Source organism: Harpia harpyja, chromosome 2 (assembly GCF_026419915.1).
Source record: "Harpia harpyja isolate bHarHar1 chromosome 2, bHarHar1 primary haplotype, whole genome shotgun sequence".
Classification (NCBI taxonomy): Eukaryota; Metazoa; Chordata; class Aves; order Accipitriformes; family Accipitridae; genus Harpia; species Harpia harpyja.
Window position 1 is genome coordinate 36,651,911 of NC_068941.1, and position 18,469 is coordinate 36,670,379.

Sequence of the window (18,469 nt, forward strand, 5' to 3'; positions counted from 1 at the left end):
CTATATCTTCTGTGTGAGGTATAGCTTCTTCTGAGTACACTGCTGTAAGTCATAAAGGTGAAAAAAAATATTTAGAAGCCCACCTAATGCTGGAGATAGGGCTGAGAACACAATGGAATTGTATCCCTTTCCTTATGATATACAAACTAAAAACTCAAGAAACAAACACCCCAAAACTAATTTTGCTGGATTTTTGGAAACCAAGTATTTTAGAAGTTTTAACAGAAGTGACTTACTTTGCCAATACTTGAACACGTTTCTCAGCTGAAGCTGAAAGGACATTTCTAAATAAAATGTTGACTTCAAAAAAGAAGTTTCAGCTTGCATATTGTCTGGGAAATGCAGGGTAAGTTTATCCTTGTCTGAAACCATTCAGCAGAACACCATGCCAGCTTATTCCCTTGCTAAAGTACTTCATAACTCCTTTTATGACCACACAACTGAAGATACAATCATTTTTGTTGTGTCCATACTATGCACGCCTCCAGGTCGTAGCTAGCTCAAAGAGCAGGTGACCTTTCTGAAATGCAAGGTGGTTCCTTCTCATGCTTTTCCTAAATGTTGGGGAAGGTTGAGCTGGTCTCTGGAGACCAACTGGGATGCTCTAGAGAAGTTATTAGAGGAGATTATAATGGACCTTCTTCTGCAAAGGCAAAGGTTTCTGATTCTTTGGAGGAGTGTCTTTTATGGTATATTAAATTATCATTCACCTAATCTTGTAGGTTTCAGAGCGACGGCATGGAAATCTTTTTACAATGCATTGTTACCTTTCTAATCATCTACTCTGTGAGAACAAGTTATCTTTATACTATCTATCCCTTACCTTACTGCAGTCAGAGGGCCTAGATAAAAACCGGAATTCATACCTTTCAGCTCAGAAATTTATTCACTGGCTGTGAGAGGCTTGAGAAGGAAACAAAAAGGCAAGAAAAGTTGGCTAACCGTGCAGGTTATTGAGATTGAATAGTGTTTTGAGTATTTGTCAGTGAAATTGTGCTGGGTTGGCACAGTGTTCTGTTTTAAAATATACAGTAATTGATATCTGTAATAATAAGTAGAATTATAGTATAATTTGCTTATGAAGGCATAGGTTCAGAAATATTTCATATCTGCAAAAAAACCCTGAATTGTTTCACAGAAGTTATCAACATTACATTTTGTCCATTGAACCCCATTAGTGTAGTGTAAAACTCTTTTTTTTAAGTCACAGCTAATATTTTTGAAAAAGGTGAAGAATAGAACGCCTTTTCCCTAAAACAACTAAATGAAACAAATATGAAGACAGCCTTCAGAAGAGATTTCCTTCCACAAAGCAGAGTATTTCGGAAATGTCTGCTCTATTTTTTCAAGGTAAAAACTTGTTAATCAAAGCTAGCAGCCTGCATATTTTCAGTATTTTCAGCATATTTGGAAAATTTTCTTATTTGCAGGGAGCTCTGCCTGGATTACCAGCTTCCTACAGCTCTCACCTTACACAGAACTTCTATGAAAATGCTGTTTTCTTCTTACAGAGGTTCTCCCAAAGACCAGCAACTTCTTTACGTTAGTACTGAAGTTGGTGTACAGAGAATAACTTAAGTACTTCGGAAAACTAAACCTCAAACATATGCATATATAGCTTCTTATATTGGTGATGATGTGATTTTTGAGCCCTGCTGATTGGGACCCGTTATCCGGAGAGTGCTCTTTAGCAGCTGGCTCTGGTATGGCAAAAGATGACCCTGAGCATCACCGCCTCCTCCTGTGAGTCACGGTGCTGTGCAGCTCCTCAGGACAGAGCAGGGTTGTGAGGGGGAACAAAGGTGGAGGAAGGAACTGTTCTCCTCTGTTGGCCACATCTGGAGGCCACATCTGGAGCTCCATGTGCAGTCTGGCTGCCCTGTACCAGGTGGATGTGGTGCAGGGTCTGACCACGCGGATCCCATCATGGGGTGGGCAGGGCGGGACCACGCACCCGATGGGGTGAGGCTGAGGGAATGAGGGTAGATCGTTCATTGTAAAAAACACTTTTGCATGTACAGTTATACACATACCTATATGTCTACTGTACCTGTATCTTGGGTGAATTATTGCATATATGATGGGGTTGTAGATTGCAGAAGCTTTGGCAATAACTGCTGGCACAGATTTGGAATATGGTGTCAGGGTGTTGCCTCGACTAAAACAAAGCAAAAACATTACATGCAGTTATGTCATGGATTAATACTAAATTTCTAAAACGTATTACTCTTTTTGACTGTTTTTGTACTGTGATCTCTTTATAAGAAATACCCCTGAAATGTTAATTCATTCAAATGCATTCTTTGCTCAGATGAAAGGCTTGCATTTGACAGTGTGTACGTGGTTTCATTCATTTGGAAAGGATGAAAGACATGCAAATAATTAGTTATCTATTTGAGGATGACCAGGAACACAAAGAATCACCTTCCCTGTTTCTACACTAGGCAAAAAAAAACAAACCCAAACCCACCAAAACAGCCCCTATTGTGACCATCTGGGAAAAGGGAATGGTGATAAAGAAAACAGAATCAAACCTAAAAATCTTTCAGCAGCAACACCTGAAGAGAACTGGAAGTGGTTTGAAACCAATATTCTCCTCTTGACTTTAAGCTCCCACAGTCAGGCACATGTGATCAATGTCAGCGCAGGATAATCACAATTAATAGCATAGAATCACAGAATGGTTTGGGTCGGAAGGGACCTTCAAAGATCATCTAGTCCAACCTCTCTGCCATGGGCAGGGACATCTTTCACTAGATAAGGTTGCTCAAAGCCCCGTCCAACCTGACCTTGAAAGCAAGAACATGCACTGACAAGACAACAGGTCCCTTTGGAGTGGAGAGCAGTTGGAGGAAGACAGGAGCTCAGGGGTGAATATCAGGGAATATAACCTCTTTTCTGCCCTCTGTGAGAGGCAGCAGTGTATGGAGGAAGCTTCTTGAGAGAACAGGTATTAGGAGAGAAAAGAGGTAACTGCTCCAATTCATACAAAGAAAGTATCATGGGGGAGAGGAAACAATATGTACCAAAAAATGCAGGTAAAAAGTCATAATAGTTTTAAAACACATAGAAAAATAATCCCTTTTTTGGCTTTATCCACAAGGATCTAGTGAAGAATGCAGTATCACCTCTTTTAAACCCTTTCAAAAAGGAGATCTGCTTCTTGTGGGTGACAGTACTAATCATACTTCTATTTCAGACTAACCTATGCTCTTTGGATTATGTTTCCACTTACCCTGCCCAGGCAATCAAGGTGACACAAGCATACGGAGACCAGGACAAGACAAACACAATGATGACCACAAAAGCAATTTTTGCTAGTTTCCATTCATTCTTCATGGACTGAGAGAGGTAGGATTTCCGGCTGCAGGACCCCAGCTTTTGAACATCTCTATGAGGGGAAAAAAATACAGATATGTCAGCAGGAGAGTGAAAAAGCGAGGTGCAACATCTCTAATACGTTCTCAGCAATATGCAAAATGAAGCAGATTTCATCTTTGCCTGCTCTAACTCTTCTGTCCTCTGATATTTAAAAACTCTAGAAGGTAATTAATATAGTAAAATGGTCCCAGGCATTCTGTCTGATCTTTGCTTGCCTGTGGGACTGAGCCAGAAGAAGCCCTGAGACTACAGCATGGGACTGCTCTGTCCTTATTCTAACACAAGGAGGGTTTCAGGTTGGGAGGGTGAAGAAATTGGTACCTTGCCCTTACAGAGACATTTTTACTTCCTTGCAGATTTATTCACTGGAGAAGAGTATTTTCAGGGGGGACTACAACAGGCAGTCCTAATATTTTTGCCAAAAAATGTCCCATCAAATTATCTTCTCACATCATACAAACACCCCACACTTTATTAAAAAAATGGTTTTATATGGTTTAGCATTTTATATAGTTTAGCATAGAAATAACAATTTTTACGTATCAATGTTGTTAAATGAAGATATTTTTCAGGCTGAAGACAGTAATTACCAGCCAGCAGGGTAACAAACTACTTCCTGGTGCACTGTGAACATACCCATAAAGAGAGTTTACTGTATTAGCGAGCAAAAGGCATAGAAAAATCATGTGGCCACTGTGCTTCACGGGTGTACAAGACAAGATTGTTTTAAGTATGCATTCTTTGCTCCTTCGCTTGGTATCAAATATGCATACACAAAGCATGGTAAAAACCAAGACCAAGGCCAAAAAATAGAGTTCAGTAAGAACTTCAATTTAGGCATACAGTTAAACATGCTTGCAAAAATTTAGCCTTGCGAAGCCAAATGACTTCAACAAGTGCCTGCAGATAGGCACAGAGAAAAGCCATCAGAGCTGATGACAGTGCAAGCAGTGGGAAGGACTCACAACTCCAGCTGGTATTGGATCAGACCAAAGATAAATCATGTGCTCATTAGGAGAAAAATAACTGGCCAAATGAAATTACTTTACAGATTTAACACTCTGCTGGGTTTTTTATTTTAAATATAGACCAAGAATTTGGGGAGGGGGGGGAAGAAGTGTCCTAACAAGCATAGCCAGATATTATGCATGCAGTTGTGATGCTTGAGTGAACCACTAGGTTTTCTGGGATGCCTGCCTTAAATAAAACTGTCAAAAAAATATGAGGACTGTTATGTTTACAGAGCAGCTCAAAGACAGATGATGCCCCCATTGTAACATGCTATTCATCATCCCTTGGGGCTGAAAACTGTGCTGGAATGCACAAGGACCGTGTTCCTTGTATTGCAAGTCTGAAATACAACTAATCCAAACTATCAAATTATCTGATGTACTATTAATTATCACACTTTGGGATAAGATTAGAACAACCAGAGACTTCTTTCCTTAATCCAAAATACATACATCCATTCCAGTTTTGACATTGGCAAAAATATTTCTCCAGTTACAGCTGTTAATAATCTACCACTATTTCCAATTTCAATTCAGATTAATTTTTTATTCAGATTTTTCTGCAGCTAAAGAAATTGAGAAAATCTTCTCAATACAAGAAAAGGGAGATTTACTTATTTCAGCTATATTGCTTACCTGCCAGTACGTCTTATGGCCAGGAACATAAATAAATAACAATGGAATATTATTATCAGGGGAATAAAAAACACGCAGCAACATAAAATCATGGTGTAACTTCTGTTTGCAGGGGAGTAGGTTACATAGTCCCATGTACAGGATATCATCAAGCCCTCAGGCACATAGGAACCTATGAAATACATGGAATACGTTATTCACACATACACCCAAAGCTTGCGCAGTTGCTGATCTAACAACTGAGCACTTAAAATAAACCCTGTACTATATACATAGTCTTCAAGAGCTATGTTGGCTGTATTATATGTGTGGTCTGAGAATGCGAGTGCACATGTGGAGAGGAGGTCCTGACTGCCAGACCCTCAGATACACCTAGTACTGCATCTGCAATTTGTTGTGCTTGAATAGAACGTGGGGGTCAGGGGGAGGACGGTATCTGCAGTGCAATAGGTGCAGATACACAGTACAACAACAAACAATCACATGGCAGCTAGGCATCCACCCAATAATTTATCCAAAACCTCATTTTTTTATACCCTGAGCAAGGCTAAAACAGACCACATAGGGAACAGTAGAAGAGATAGCAGACAACATACTCCACCCGAAGAGTGGAGCCACGCTCCATCCCAGCGAGTACAGCCACACGACGGCGATGATCTGCATGGTGCGTTTCTTTGAAGACCACTGTATGGACCGTAGGGGCTTAGTAATCACAAGGTAGCGGTCAACAGAAATAGCTAATAAAGTCATCATTGAGGTTATTCCAAAGAGTGCCCCACAGAAAGCGTACAAGTCACAGCCTGAAGCAGAAAATGGCAATGTCAGGGATTTTCTTAAAACAGATGCATGTTTTCTCTCAGAGCCTGACATGATAAACCTCCCATTTTTTTCCTGGCTCAGGACTTCTCTCCCATTAGAAGAATTTTCTTAGCCTTACAATTTCATAGTTACTAAATGTTTATTAGAAAAAGCCACAAATATTAATAAAATACAAACCTACATATTTAACAAGTCCTACTCTCCACTGCAGGCTGCAACTGGGAACTTTTTGTCAATGGAAAACTGCCTCAAAGAAAATCCAATCTAATTAAAGTTACATTTTCCTGGACTGTTGCCCAACATATTGATCTTAACGGGCTGCAGCAGACATCTGTCTGCTAATGACAGATGGATGTTTCAAAAAATGGCTTTGGTTTATGTGGCTTAAAAATGTAGAAGTGGTTGAAATTTGATGGCTAAAAGACCAGCTGTAAAACATAGCTCCAGCTCCTATATTGAATAGCAGCACTTTTTGAAAAAACTGGCAGTTTTTACATGAAACCATTTTTTTTCCCCCCTCTTTGCATTCAGGCATTGCACTAGCAGATGAAAACTTGTAGAGCTATACTATCCCTAATTTGATTCAGAAACCTGTGTTGAATGATCGTTCATTTTTTGAGACCTTGAGTCACCCCGTGTGGTTAGAGACAATAGTCCACCAGGAATGGCAGACAGTTGAAATACCAGATGCAACCTTAAAGCAGACTTCTTCTAAAGTCTTTGTGAGTAACCTGCAATTAAGGACCAAATGCCACTCAACCCAAATCAATTGCTTCATTTATGGCAGCATGATCATATACTCTGATTTTATCTAAGGGGATGAGCAAGACTAAAAACATCCTCAAACTAAAGAAGCGCCCCTTCTGTGCTGCTAAATAATACATGGCCTCTGGGCTTGCTCCACCAATACACAACCACTACTTGGTGCAAATTTTCACCCAATGACATGACGAGCAGTACCAAGCAGAGCATCAAGACTTCTGAGGAATGTGCTATGCTCACATTTCAGCTACAGTGTGAGCATGCATCACCTTTTCTTTCTTGCAGTTGGAAAGAAAGGAGCTTGAATTTGCAGAGCCCTCAACTGATGACCGTTATTTAAATCTCTTAATTAAATGTGATATTCCTAGAAGAGTGCTAATGGATATCAACATACATTTCTAAATAAATATATTAACTCCCTCTTAAACTAATGTAGACAGAAATATTTATGACTTAATAAAACTTTTCTACCCATCTTCAGCCATAGCATCTGTCCTTATAAGCTAAAAGGTAACATGATTACATGTTGATGTTGACTCCTTTCTTTCCAAAGTAAGGTGAAAGGATCAAACCTAGAACACAAAACATGTGCCATCATGCTGACTGCTGATGTCAAGACCCTGGGTTGTCACTCAAGAGCCTTGTGCTGCTGTCTCCACAGCACAAGCCAAGATTGTTATAGCTAAAATAGGCTGCAGACAGTGTAGAGCTGGTGAGGCATGAATTAGTGTTGAAAAGTACCTATATCTCCAAATATCCACTTTCTGTGCAAGCTGTTGACAAAGCACATGGGTGCCTGAGAAGCTGACATCAGGAAGTCGCTCACAGCCAAATTCATTATAAAGTAGTTTTGGGGTGTCCTCAGCTTCTTGTTGCTTAAAAACATGAGAAATACGTGATTTTAAATAAATAAAGCGAACAGTTAACTTTATAACTTTGCTTACTAGCATAAACAACTATCGAGGTTGCAATTGGTGGTTACTTACAAATCAATCAATTGTTAATCATCAGTCAATTACTGCAGCTACAGATGTAGTCATTTCAAAATGATGACTGACAATAGCAAGGAGGATAAAATGGATTGTTTCCTCTTCAAACTGAGGAGAATTCCAGCTGTCTTGAGTTATGGATTTGTTCAGGAGAAGAGGAGTTCTGTATAAGCACAGTAACACCGAGCGTGTCCTGCACTGCTCAAGAACAGGATCTGAAGAAGGTTACAGAGCCAAAGGACGTACTTTTGGTGAATTTTTAAAAGCTGCTGGCCTGAAGACTCACTAACTAAATGACCCTTTGCAAAATGCTACGGCACAAGCAGAGCATGCACAGAGATTTGAAAAAAATACTTTTGTTCATATACATCTCATATGAGAGAACAAAAGCTCTCAGCTGCAGATGAACAGGTAACATAAAACACCACAAGGAGTGTGAAAGCAGCAGCCAGTCTGCAAGCAAAGTTTATCCAAAGAAAACAAACATCACTTCCAGTTTTTTTCCCCATGTCTCACCACCTCACATAGTCTCACTTCTTAGGGATATCTGGATTTACAACCTCCTTGGAAATTTCAGCTGGTATTCAAGATTACCCTTGGCTCTAGCTAAGAGGAGTAAAGATACTGGTAACATGATAAAGAACATCTCACTTCTACTTGGGGTTATTAGGCTGAATATGCCCTTATTGCTCTGATCAAATATTATGTACCACTAGCAAAGTTAAATTAATTTGTGAGTTCATCTCACCCAAATCTACCTTAAAACTGGCACTTTTGAGGGATATACTGAGAAGGTGTAACACTGAACTAGTAGTCCTTCAATGTGAACCACTGTATTGGTTGCATGTTGAAGTAAAGAGCTTTGACAACTAGAGTTTGAATTCAGGACTTTTCACAGTGTTAGGTAGATGTAATACAAAAAGAGGTGACTTGGCACACTCTGTGAGACATAGGGAGGAAGCAAGATTTTATAAATAGCTTTGTTCTTGTAACCTGCATGCAGTAGTTCTCAATAGTTTGAAATAATTGTTTCTTTTCCCCCAAACGCCTCCTTCAGTGTAGAAAGTTGAACAACTGAGGCCTTTCTGATGTGCTTTAAAATATCAATATTTGCAGCTAACATGAATTTCTTTCCTCATGCTGACAAAGACATACTGAAAAAGAAATTGAGAAAGCCATCTCAAAGCTGCTGCAATTCTAACAGTCTTGGCTCACATAACTGCCTGCAACAACTGGGTAAGAGAGGGTGCAGAGTTCACACCTTCGCAGGTGTTCATCTGCCTATGGAGATTTTCCTACTTTGACAATTTAATGCTTTTATTACAACAGCTAAAACAAACACATTTCAAGAAAAATGGAGAGCTTGCACTGCATTTCAAAAATTATGAAGGTATCTACAGTTGCAGGGAATTCCATTTCTCCTCTATCTCATATAAATATGAAACTAACACTTTGTTCATTAACCCACCGGTGTATGCAGCATTGTAAGCCTCCTCTGCATCAACACGCATGATGACAGCAAAGAGTGAGCAAGGAGGATTTTGAAATCCAGCATCACAGTGTGGGACAGAAGAAGGCTATTTTTTCCATGAGATTTTTGCATACTCTAGCTGCAGTAGCTTTGGCTGTCTATTACACTGGCAGATGCCAAGCGAGCACACAAACTGACAGAAATCCTATGATCTGCCTGAAGCAGGGAATACACTGATGTCATGAGCTCATTTCGTGTTGTGCACTGCTTTCTTGGTCCTTCCAGGACATCTGGGCTGCTGGGAAGAGCGTCAGTTTTTGTCAAGTATTTCTGCAAATTCTACAGGGTGAGTGAAGAAGGCTGCAACAGGGAGACTGTGGTTTCTATCATTAAAAGTATTAAACTCTTCTTTAAACTTTCAACTGGAATTGTTTATAGAACAAGGTATTTATTTTCTCTGATTCCTTAAAACATGAGGAATTTACACTGAGGTTATCAGTGATGTGTGTAGATGGGGGCGAGGGGGAGCTTTCCCCCACCCCATTTGTTGCCATCAGCCTTTGCTCGGAGATTTGATCCAAGAGGTAACCAATGCAGAGCATCTGCACACAGGAACACGTGAATCTCAGGGCCAGTCAGATTAACCATAAAAGGAATTTCTGTACCTGTAAAATGCATAGAGAACTAGGAGGTTTCCAATGATGCCAATGGAGCCAATAATGAGCACGCATGTTCCTACGGTGTAAAGAACATGGTCGGGGATCTCTGCCTTGGTCACGGAGTGTGGCTGGGTGCCCATGTTCAAACCCTGAATGGAAAACAGAGGAAAAGGAAAGCTTAGCCCATTCAGGACACTTATTCCAGGGGACACGTGCTCAGCCTGTCAAAGCAAGGCAGAGCATTTGCTTTCACAGTTCATGCAAATCAAATACACACCTCTGAGCTCTTTTCACATCCCCTGTAATCAAGTTTCCCTCAAGTAGCCTTCATTACTTTAACAGTACATATTTATATTAAAAGAAAAAAAGAAAAAACCCCAGGGAAAACAGACTGAAAAACAATACTAAGGAAGTTACAATGATGATGTGAAAAAGGCAAAGATGTGCTAGCATAAAACTCACTCTGGGTAACTGCTGCACTTTGGGGCGCAGAGCTAGCTGACAATACAAACTCCAGTTCAACAAGGAATAGCCTGTCATACTGTGGTTTTATTAGGAGCAAAGCCCACACTTAAAAACATGAAATCCCCTGGGTCTCCCCAACCTCCTTATCCACTAACTTACAGTGCTGTAAAACATGGGAATTCCCCATGGAAAAGGTAGGAGATCAGAGGTAAAACAGCAGCAGTAGCATCGCCTGTGTAAGCACAAATACATTAAATAGTCTTGACACCTCTTTCACTGCCCTTTATCTCCGGCACATGAATAAATCCCCACCAACTCTCTCCATGGTTGTTTTTATTTTAAAACAAATTCAGATTTATCACCAGCTAAATTCAGCAGCAGGGCAGCCTACAGCTACTCCACTCAGCTCTCATTATCATTATCAACAAGAAGAGTCCGAATTGCCTGATGGAGATTCTTATTTACCAAGTCAAAAGCAGCTAAGCCAGGCAGAGCGCTCACACACGCGGTCAGAGCTGGACAGCTTAGTCAAAGGTATGGCACCTCGTCACAGCCAAGGACCTGCTTTGCATCGCCACGTTTCGCTGCTGTGCAGCTCAGTGATGTGCAGAGTATGGGACAAGGCTAATTTTGCCTTGCGGGAGAGGAGCTGGGTGACAGAACAGGTTGAAGATGATAACTATCGCCCCACTGGTAGTATTTAAGTGGCCATTCAAAAATGGTGAGAACAGCCTTTTTTTTTTTTGCCCTGTTGCTAGCTCCTAATCTCCCATACTGCTGCTTCTCCTTTCTGACTTCTATTATTGCTCACTCACTGATGAAGTACACACACTACAGCTCCCTCCTTGTACAACCGTTCTAGCTGTGGGCATTATCCCCTTAACTGCACGATCCCATTGGGGGTACTCCCCAAGGGCAGGCTGCATTCGGCAATGGAGCACCCAGTGAGATGCATAGCCCACCCTGAGCATCCGCACAACAGAAGGTGTGGAGCAGAAATGCTGATGGCAAAGCTCCTGGGACTAAAGTGATGTAGTAAATGGTACAAAAACTATGGCTTCAAAGCAGAAGGCTGCTTTCAAGCCTTCTCAGTGGTCTGACAGACTCTACCCATAACAGGATGGCTACTGCCAACGTAACACCTCACCAAAGATAACGTCGCTGTAAAAGTAGAAAGAAACTAAAAGAAGCATCTGCTGGTGCTATTCCCAGTGATTAGGCAGCAAGAAAAAACATCACCCTATGCAGCATTTACCCTTGAAGAAGGTGTGAGAGGTAGTGTAAGAGTGGGCAGCACGTGGGGAGGTGGGCCAGTGAGGAAACGCAGCCGTGGCTGTTCAGTGGCACCAGGCACAGGCGGCACCGTGCTTTTAGAGCGGGGCTGCCTGGGCACACAAATTAACCATGTTAAACTCCTTTCCTCTTCCCTCAAACCTAATCTTCTTAGCAGCATGCGTGCACTAAATCAGAACCCTGCCTCATTTCTGGCAATGCATACCAAAGAGGCTAAACTGGGGAGGAAGGAAAAGGATCCTTTTTTTATTTCCTTTCTAGCTTATCTGTTAGGCATGCTCAGGATTTACCCCTATGTAGAAGGTTATTATATAGACGAGTATTATATAGATGTTGTAATTCAGGGCAAGTACTACTTGCCTGTCGTATGCATTATGCTTTACTTCACCACATGGGAACTCGCCATTGCAGAAACTCATTTGAGAAATGGACTATGAATTTCACACCCAAAGGTGTCTCACCTTATCTCTCTACTGAAGAGAAGCTGACTTGGACATTTTGGCCTCATTTATTCAGTTATGGGTGGTGAGCTGTGTCAAAAGCTGAAAAATGTGTCATGTGACACATTTGTAAACTCAGATTACAGTTTGCTGGCAATACTGGATGGAATATAAACATATATATTTAAAAATATATAAACATATATATTGATGCTTACAGAGTGGAATTTGGAAAGCAATAAATAAATTACACAGAGCCTGCAATCTCAGCGAGAAGCTAAAGTGAGGGATGTTTAGATTACACAGGCACTGGAGAAGTGATCTTGCCTTCAGGGAAGTCCATAAAATACCACGGCCACTTTTGCTGCAATGTTAATAGCAGTAAGAACAACTTTAAGATCCGAATGAAAAGACAGCTACTTATTCACTCTGTCGGTGTTACCCTGAGACAGCAGGATGTGGCAGGCATCCAGCTGTATCAAATGTGGCAAGCTGATAAAGACAGAAAACCATTTATAACACTGTAATTTGGATCTAAGAAGATAAATGTGCCTATCTATGTATGTGTGTATATATATATTTCAGCAGAAAACCTCAACTTTGATAAAAAATAATTTCATTAAACTAGTGGAAATTTTCTAAATAAAACAGGCTGAACAAGTACAAATAGCTGCAAGCTAATCCAAGAGAATTTATACCTCATTTTACTCACATAATTTATTTCAGTAATTTGGCATAATTTCACAACAGAAAATTTTAAGAATAAAGGTTTAAATACTCTTAAGGTTGAGAATTTAAAATCTACTTTGTTGAATAAATGCTGCTTTTCTAATACAGACCTGTTCTTCGTACAGAATAACACCCAACCGGAGACAAATCATCAATATCATCAAGGCTTTAAGATATTCACAAACTCTAAGCCTTTCCTCTTCTCCTACAGTATCACCTCTGAGAAGCTGGCCTTTTTGGTAATTTTGATTAACAAGCTAAATACTTGCTAAAGTAAATATTTTACTCTGTGAAGATGAGGACTAGAAATACGAAAAAAATTTCTAAGCTTGGTGATAAGCTCTAATGAGAAGCTGGTTTTTGCTGATATTCTCAAAAGCTGTTACCACTCTATGCATTTTTTTGGTACTTTAATTTCTCCCCAGTAATGAGAATAAATTTAAACTATAGGAGAATATTCCAAGTTGCTGTGACTCTTTCCAACCCAAGAAAACCCAAATAACTATTACAAATCTTTCCAGATGACTTGGTAAGCAGGACAGCAGCTAAGTACAGCAGGTTGCATTTGATATAGTCACTGTTGTGTCTTACCAGTTTGTATCTATATTAGCCTCTCTTAGCACCAAAATGCTGTATGGTGTCCTGGTTTCAGCTGGGATACAGTTAATCAGTTGATGCTAGTGGAAGGGTCCTGTCTTTTAGACTTAGCAAAGCATGGATTTTGGATCCATCTCATGCCACCACTCTCAAACTGCTAAAGTACACTGTGCAAGTTATACTTGAGGCTATTCATTTTCATTTTATTAACAGTGAATTTAGACCCCTTGAGAATGCAATCAGAAAACTTACAAAGTTAAAAGACATGCTGTGAGATGCTCCCCCAGCTACAGCTGTTACACACTGCAATGGTAATGCACGGCTGCCCTGGATTCAGCACATCTATCTCAATAAATTGTGTTTATGGGTGTTCAGTATCATCGCAGCCACGTAATGTAGAATGGAAAGCCTGTTCTGTATAAGCCACAGTCTTGCTCCTTCTCTTTAATGATGTGATCTAACATAAAGATAATGAAGGTAGGCATTACATTTTATTCAACCAATATATTGAATCTTTAATGGGTGACGCGAGTTTTCAAGTGCTTATGTGAGATGTGTTTACCTGTCCCTTTTTCCCCCAGGTTGGCTTTGCCTCTCTCCATTTGTAGTCTGGGACAGAATCCCAAGCACTCTGCTGAAGACACGTCCATTTCCTAAGTGAAGATTTTAAAGACAACATCCAGAACAACCTGGCTGTTTCACTCAAAAATACAAATGTAAACAAGCAGCCCATGAAGATGCCAGTAATTGCAACAGGGCCAGCTTCTGGCATACTTGTCTATCTTGTACTCGCTTTGCTTGGCTCCTTCTAAATTAATGCTCCAATCACTTGTGTTTTGACTCTGAGATGTTGAACCTGACAACTCACATAAATCATGATGTGGCCTTACCCTTATATGCAATGTGACTACAACATCAAAACGCTGTCACCTATGTGGCTGCTTGGAGGGTTTTTCCTGGCAGGATAACTAACAGATCTGCAGGCAAATGGAGGATAAACAATTAACAGCTGTCCCTCAACTAGCTGGCAAAGGAAGCAGGCACCAGATATAAAAATAAACTTGGTCTATTCCTCCCAAAATAAAGATGGAAAACTTAACAGATGAGGAAAGTTATTCCATGAAAGCTTCTGTAATTTGATTTTTAGTGATAAAACGATGTCCAAATAATTAGAGCCATCTGTTTCTGCTTTCCAGCTGGTAAGATTAATAAAGATTGCAATGCAGAAGACAAAAAATTGTGGTGAAAAAAGGAGGGCAAGGGCAAGTCCCCTTCAATGGGTAGGGGTAGAAAATAATGGATCGAATTCAGAAATGGTGGTATGATTGGCATTAGGTGGATATAAAAGTATCTAAAGCTTTATTTATGCTCTGCTTTTGGTCATGGATGCAAGCTCATCTCGTGGAAATGATTTACACTGAAATGAGCTTAAGTAAGGGCTTGCTTACATGGGGGATTAATGTGCACTAACAAGGGAGTGAATTAACAGCCTAGCAGCTTCCCTGCACTGACCTGCTATGTGGATTTGCAACATAGAAGTTTGATTTTACTGTACAAAAAACCTTAAGTCTACACAGTTACGCTTGGAAATTTTCAAGAAAAGTAGTAAACAATACTTAGGTATGATGAGATAGGAGCAACCCCTGTGTGCCAGCTACCAGGTAATACTTGCCAAGTTCCTTGAAATTTCACTGATTGTCAATGTAAGAGGTAATTTCAGTATGAAGCACCATCTGATTTGAAATGATGACAAAATTTGGGGCTTAATGAATATCTTATACATAGGAACTCTTGAATCAGCAAACAGAAGACTGTTGCTATGAGGTGACTATAGTAGAGCTAGTGATAGTAAGATTTTTTTCAAAATATGATTTATTTAAAATGAACACTTGTGGAAAATATTGTTAATACCTTTGGGTATTAAAACAAACAAACAAAAAACCAAAAACCAAAAAACAACAACTTTGCTTATTCTGGTTAACAGTACTGCATTACAACACCACACAGTAAGTACAGATTTATTTGGTCCTCAGAAAGTCAAATTAAACCGTGATCATCCACATGTGGAAAAGTTACTTTTCTTATCAGTCTCCGGGCGACACTTTTCTTCCATAGCTCATTCCAATCAGTTCACATGCCAAAGCCAGGAGCACTCAGACACATTTTTGTAGTGTGCATTTAATCAAGACGACAATTGGTTTAGCAAATGGAACTGTGAATTTGATGCAGTTCATGCAAAAGTGACAAACAAAACCACGAACTGCCAGTGCTGTGTACAACAGGACAAATAGCAAAGGCAGCCAGGGACAAAAGTCAGGCATCTGCTCCAGACCTAGAAGTATATTTATCCAGACTGAGGTCGTTAGTTTGTGGAAAAAAACTGAGAATTTTTTTCTATAATAAAATATGTATCTAGTTAATTCCATTCTAGCAAGTGCTTCTGGGCTGTTACTGAAATGAACAGCCAGTTGAAAAAAAGCATTTAATATTTGACTTCAAGACTCATTTGGGGTATGTATCCTTAAGATCTCATGTTTAGCACAGCCCCTGGTTTGACGAGATGCTTTCTTTCAGGCCCTGAATATCTGTGCTTAAACGTCTTATAGTTACAAGAAATCTAATGGCACATGGCTGGTGGGGTAGAAAAATCTCAAAAAACCCCAAAGAGAAAACCATCAAAACCTGATCAAGTTCTCAGTATCATGAGAATAAACCAGTTAGATACTCAACTAGGTAGGCAAACTCAGATGTCCACATATCCAGCCTTATGAGTCAATGTAAGCAAGGGGTATTAATAATTCATATGTTTTATAATTAAGACATGATATAAAAATGATTCACATGAGAATAATACAACAATCAGAAGTAAACAATAAAAGTGAAAATAAGTAAAGTTTTAATATCTGTCTGCTTGTTACAAAGCTATCTAAGGGCATATTTTCATCTCTCTGGAGACTGACTAAAAGAACCTTAAAATGTAAAGTCTATTCTGGAAAGCCCATGGACATTGCTTTCTATGTACATCCCCAGCCACACCACTGAAATCAGGGATAAAAGACACATTTGCTTCTCTGAGTAAAAAAAAAAAAAAAAAAAAATAGAAAAAAGAAAAAAAAATAGAAAAAAAGAAAAAAAAAAAGAACAACAGAAAAATCAGCCCAGCTGAAAAACAAGCTGGCTTGTGTTCCAGCTTGAGCACTCTCTGCACCACTTGGGCAGGGGTTAGCAAACATGATGGCTTACTCGAAGTTTTACAAGTTATTCTATTCAGTGTGCCTGCACAACCTGGCCTTGGGAGGAACGCTGTGTTACTCACTCCCTTGTTTTTGTGGGGAAGCACTGTCAAGTAACTAGCATACTTTTTCCCCTGCCTTAATCCGAGTTACTATAATCAAACCTTGAGGCAATAGATTTTTATTCCAAGACCTGAAAGTTTTAAAGCAAGTTACCAAAGGCATGTTTTCTGAGGGCATTTCTGTTCCAATACTGGTGTACTTGTATAATCAAGAAGGTAACATTAACCAGGTCTTCACAACATTTTCCTCTACAGAAATTTTATGTTCTATTTAAACACATCCAAATCTAACCTGAGAGCGCAAAACCTAAAAAAAACAAATTCAACCATGACTTAAGTGTTTTTGAAAAACAAGCAAATAAATGCCCACTACCAGAACCTGTTAATACTCAATCGAGTTGAGGGCTCAGTCCATCTTCCCCTTCTCATCTCTCACAGGCTTGCACACCAGCACAGCCAATCTTTAACGTGACCCCCAAGACACTCACCATATTGTCCCCTTGCCCGTAAATGCCTTCGAAATTATCTGATGCTATGTCCAAATGCACCTCAAATTACAATACAAGCTATGCGTGCTTAGGCAGGCAGCACGCTGAACAATCTAATCAATGCTAACACTGCATCAAAACTAGCTGGACTATTACAGTTCAGTGCATATTTGTTTGGCCAAGAGGGACTGGATAACTGTTAGGACGGTGCAACAATAAAGCAGTAGGCAGAAATCTCAGGATATATTTTTTAGAGCATTAGAGTATGTTAAAGAAAAGTATGTGTGGTCAAAACATGATATCGGAGTTATTTATTTCCTTCAATATAAGAAATTTTGCAGTCTTCAGGGAGAAATCATTTATACGCTACAGCAAATACTTAAGTTTTTATCTTATTACGCATCATACTGTCATAGGTTATTTTTGTCCTTCTGAGCATCTTACTGCTAACTGCAGCTCTTTGATAATCACACGAAGTTCACCTAAAAAAAGAAATCCCTTTATTCTACGTTTGCCACTTGGTGGCAAGAGTGCTCTGAACCACTGGCATTGTAACCCTTTGGCATAACACGGGCTCTTCACCTGAGCTGCTCTCCCCTCTCCACCTCCTTTGAGCTCCTGTAGCTCGTCATGGTCCATTTTACTCATCCCAGGCTGCCAGACGACTGCCGCTCCCATTCCACCAGCCATGGATGCCTCTGACCAGGATGCCCCCACTCCAGCCTGCCCACCACACATCAAAAGCAATTTCATGGGCTGCCACTGTTCACTGATAGCAATGCAGTGCAGCAGTACCCATTGCCTGCCTGCACCAAGCCCTCTCCTGCTCCTCCAGCCCCAGGCTTCAGGCCGAGCAGCAGCGAGCACGACTGCCGGGTGATGCTCACGTTACTGGTTTTAACAAGAGCACATGAAGAAATGTCTTTGTCTGTCCACAAATGTTGGCACCGCATTTTGAAATTCTGATCTGTGCCAGTGGATATAACATCCTGCCCTGAGGTTTCAAAGAGCTTGAACATATACTCTGGCTTCTGGACCGCTAGACTTTTATATTTTATTTAAAAAAAAGAGAATATTTTCTTCCTTACTGTTGATAACTGAGAGTGAATCCTTCACCAGCCACCTCTGGCTTCATGCATCTCATCTAGACGTTAATAGTTTTTTCATTGCACTGTTCTGCTGCCTGGGGAGACCCACTCAGCTGCTGCCAGAAGATCTGTGTGCGGAAACTGCTCTGAGAAGTGGGCCTTGCATTTTAAACAGATCCCATGAAAACGTGCTTATTTTTCAGGACTGTGAAAAAAAAAAAAAAATCATCAGCTGACATCAGCTTTTCAAAGGGTGATTACAAAATGAAAACACAGTCTAATAAACCAGTTAAGGCAAGATGTTAATAACTTATACTAATCCTATATAGTCTTTCTGATGCTACTTT

At 40.1% G+C, this 18,469-nt stretch overlaps 1 protein-coding gene across 10 annotated transcripts in view; it reads right to left on the reverse strand.

Moving 5' to 3' along the window:
- The window catches only part of LOC128136508 (melanopsin-like), a 46,601-nt gene that overhangs the window by 15,879 nt on the left and 12,253 nt on the right, over nt 1-18,469 (reverse strand). For 5 of the 10 annotated variants that reach the window (XR_008233398.1, XM_052776230.1, XM_052776275.1 and 2 more), the window contains 6 exons: nt 9,734-9,876; nt 7,350-7,483; nt 5,624-5,827; nt 5,028-5,199; nt 3,236-3,391; nt 2,051-2,158 (listed from right to left, as the gene is read on the reverse strand). Coding sequence is in view for 9 of the 10 variants with exons in the window: in XM_052776230.1 (XP_052632190.1) it covers nt 2,051-2,158; nt 3,236-3,391; nt 5,028-5,199; nt 5,624-5,827; nt 7,350-7,483; nt 9,734-9,876 (917 nt within the window). In the remaining variant the exon portion in view is untranslated. Of the gene's footprint in view, nt 1-2,050; nt 2,159-3,235; nt 3,392-5,027; nt 5,200-5,623; nt 5,828-7,349; nt 7,484-9,733; nt 9,877-13,813; nt 13,905-18,122; nt 18,328-18,469 lie in introns of those variants that run through there. The other 5 variants (XM_052776258.1, XM_052776267.1, XM_052776249.1 and 2 more) reach the window with 3 other exon arrangements.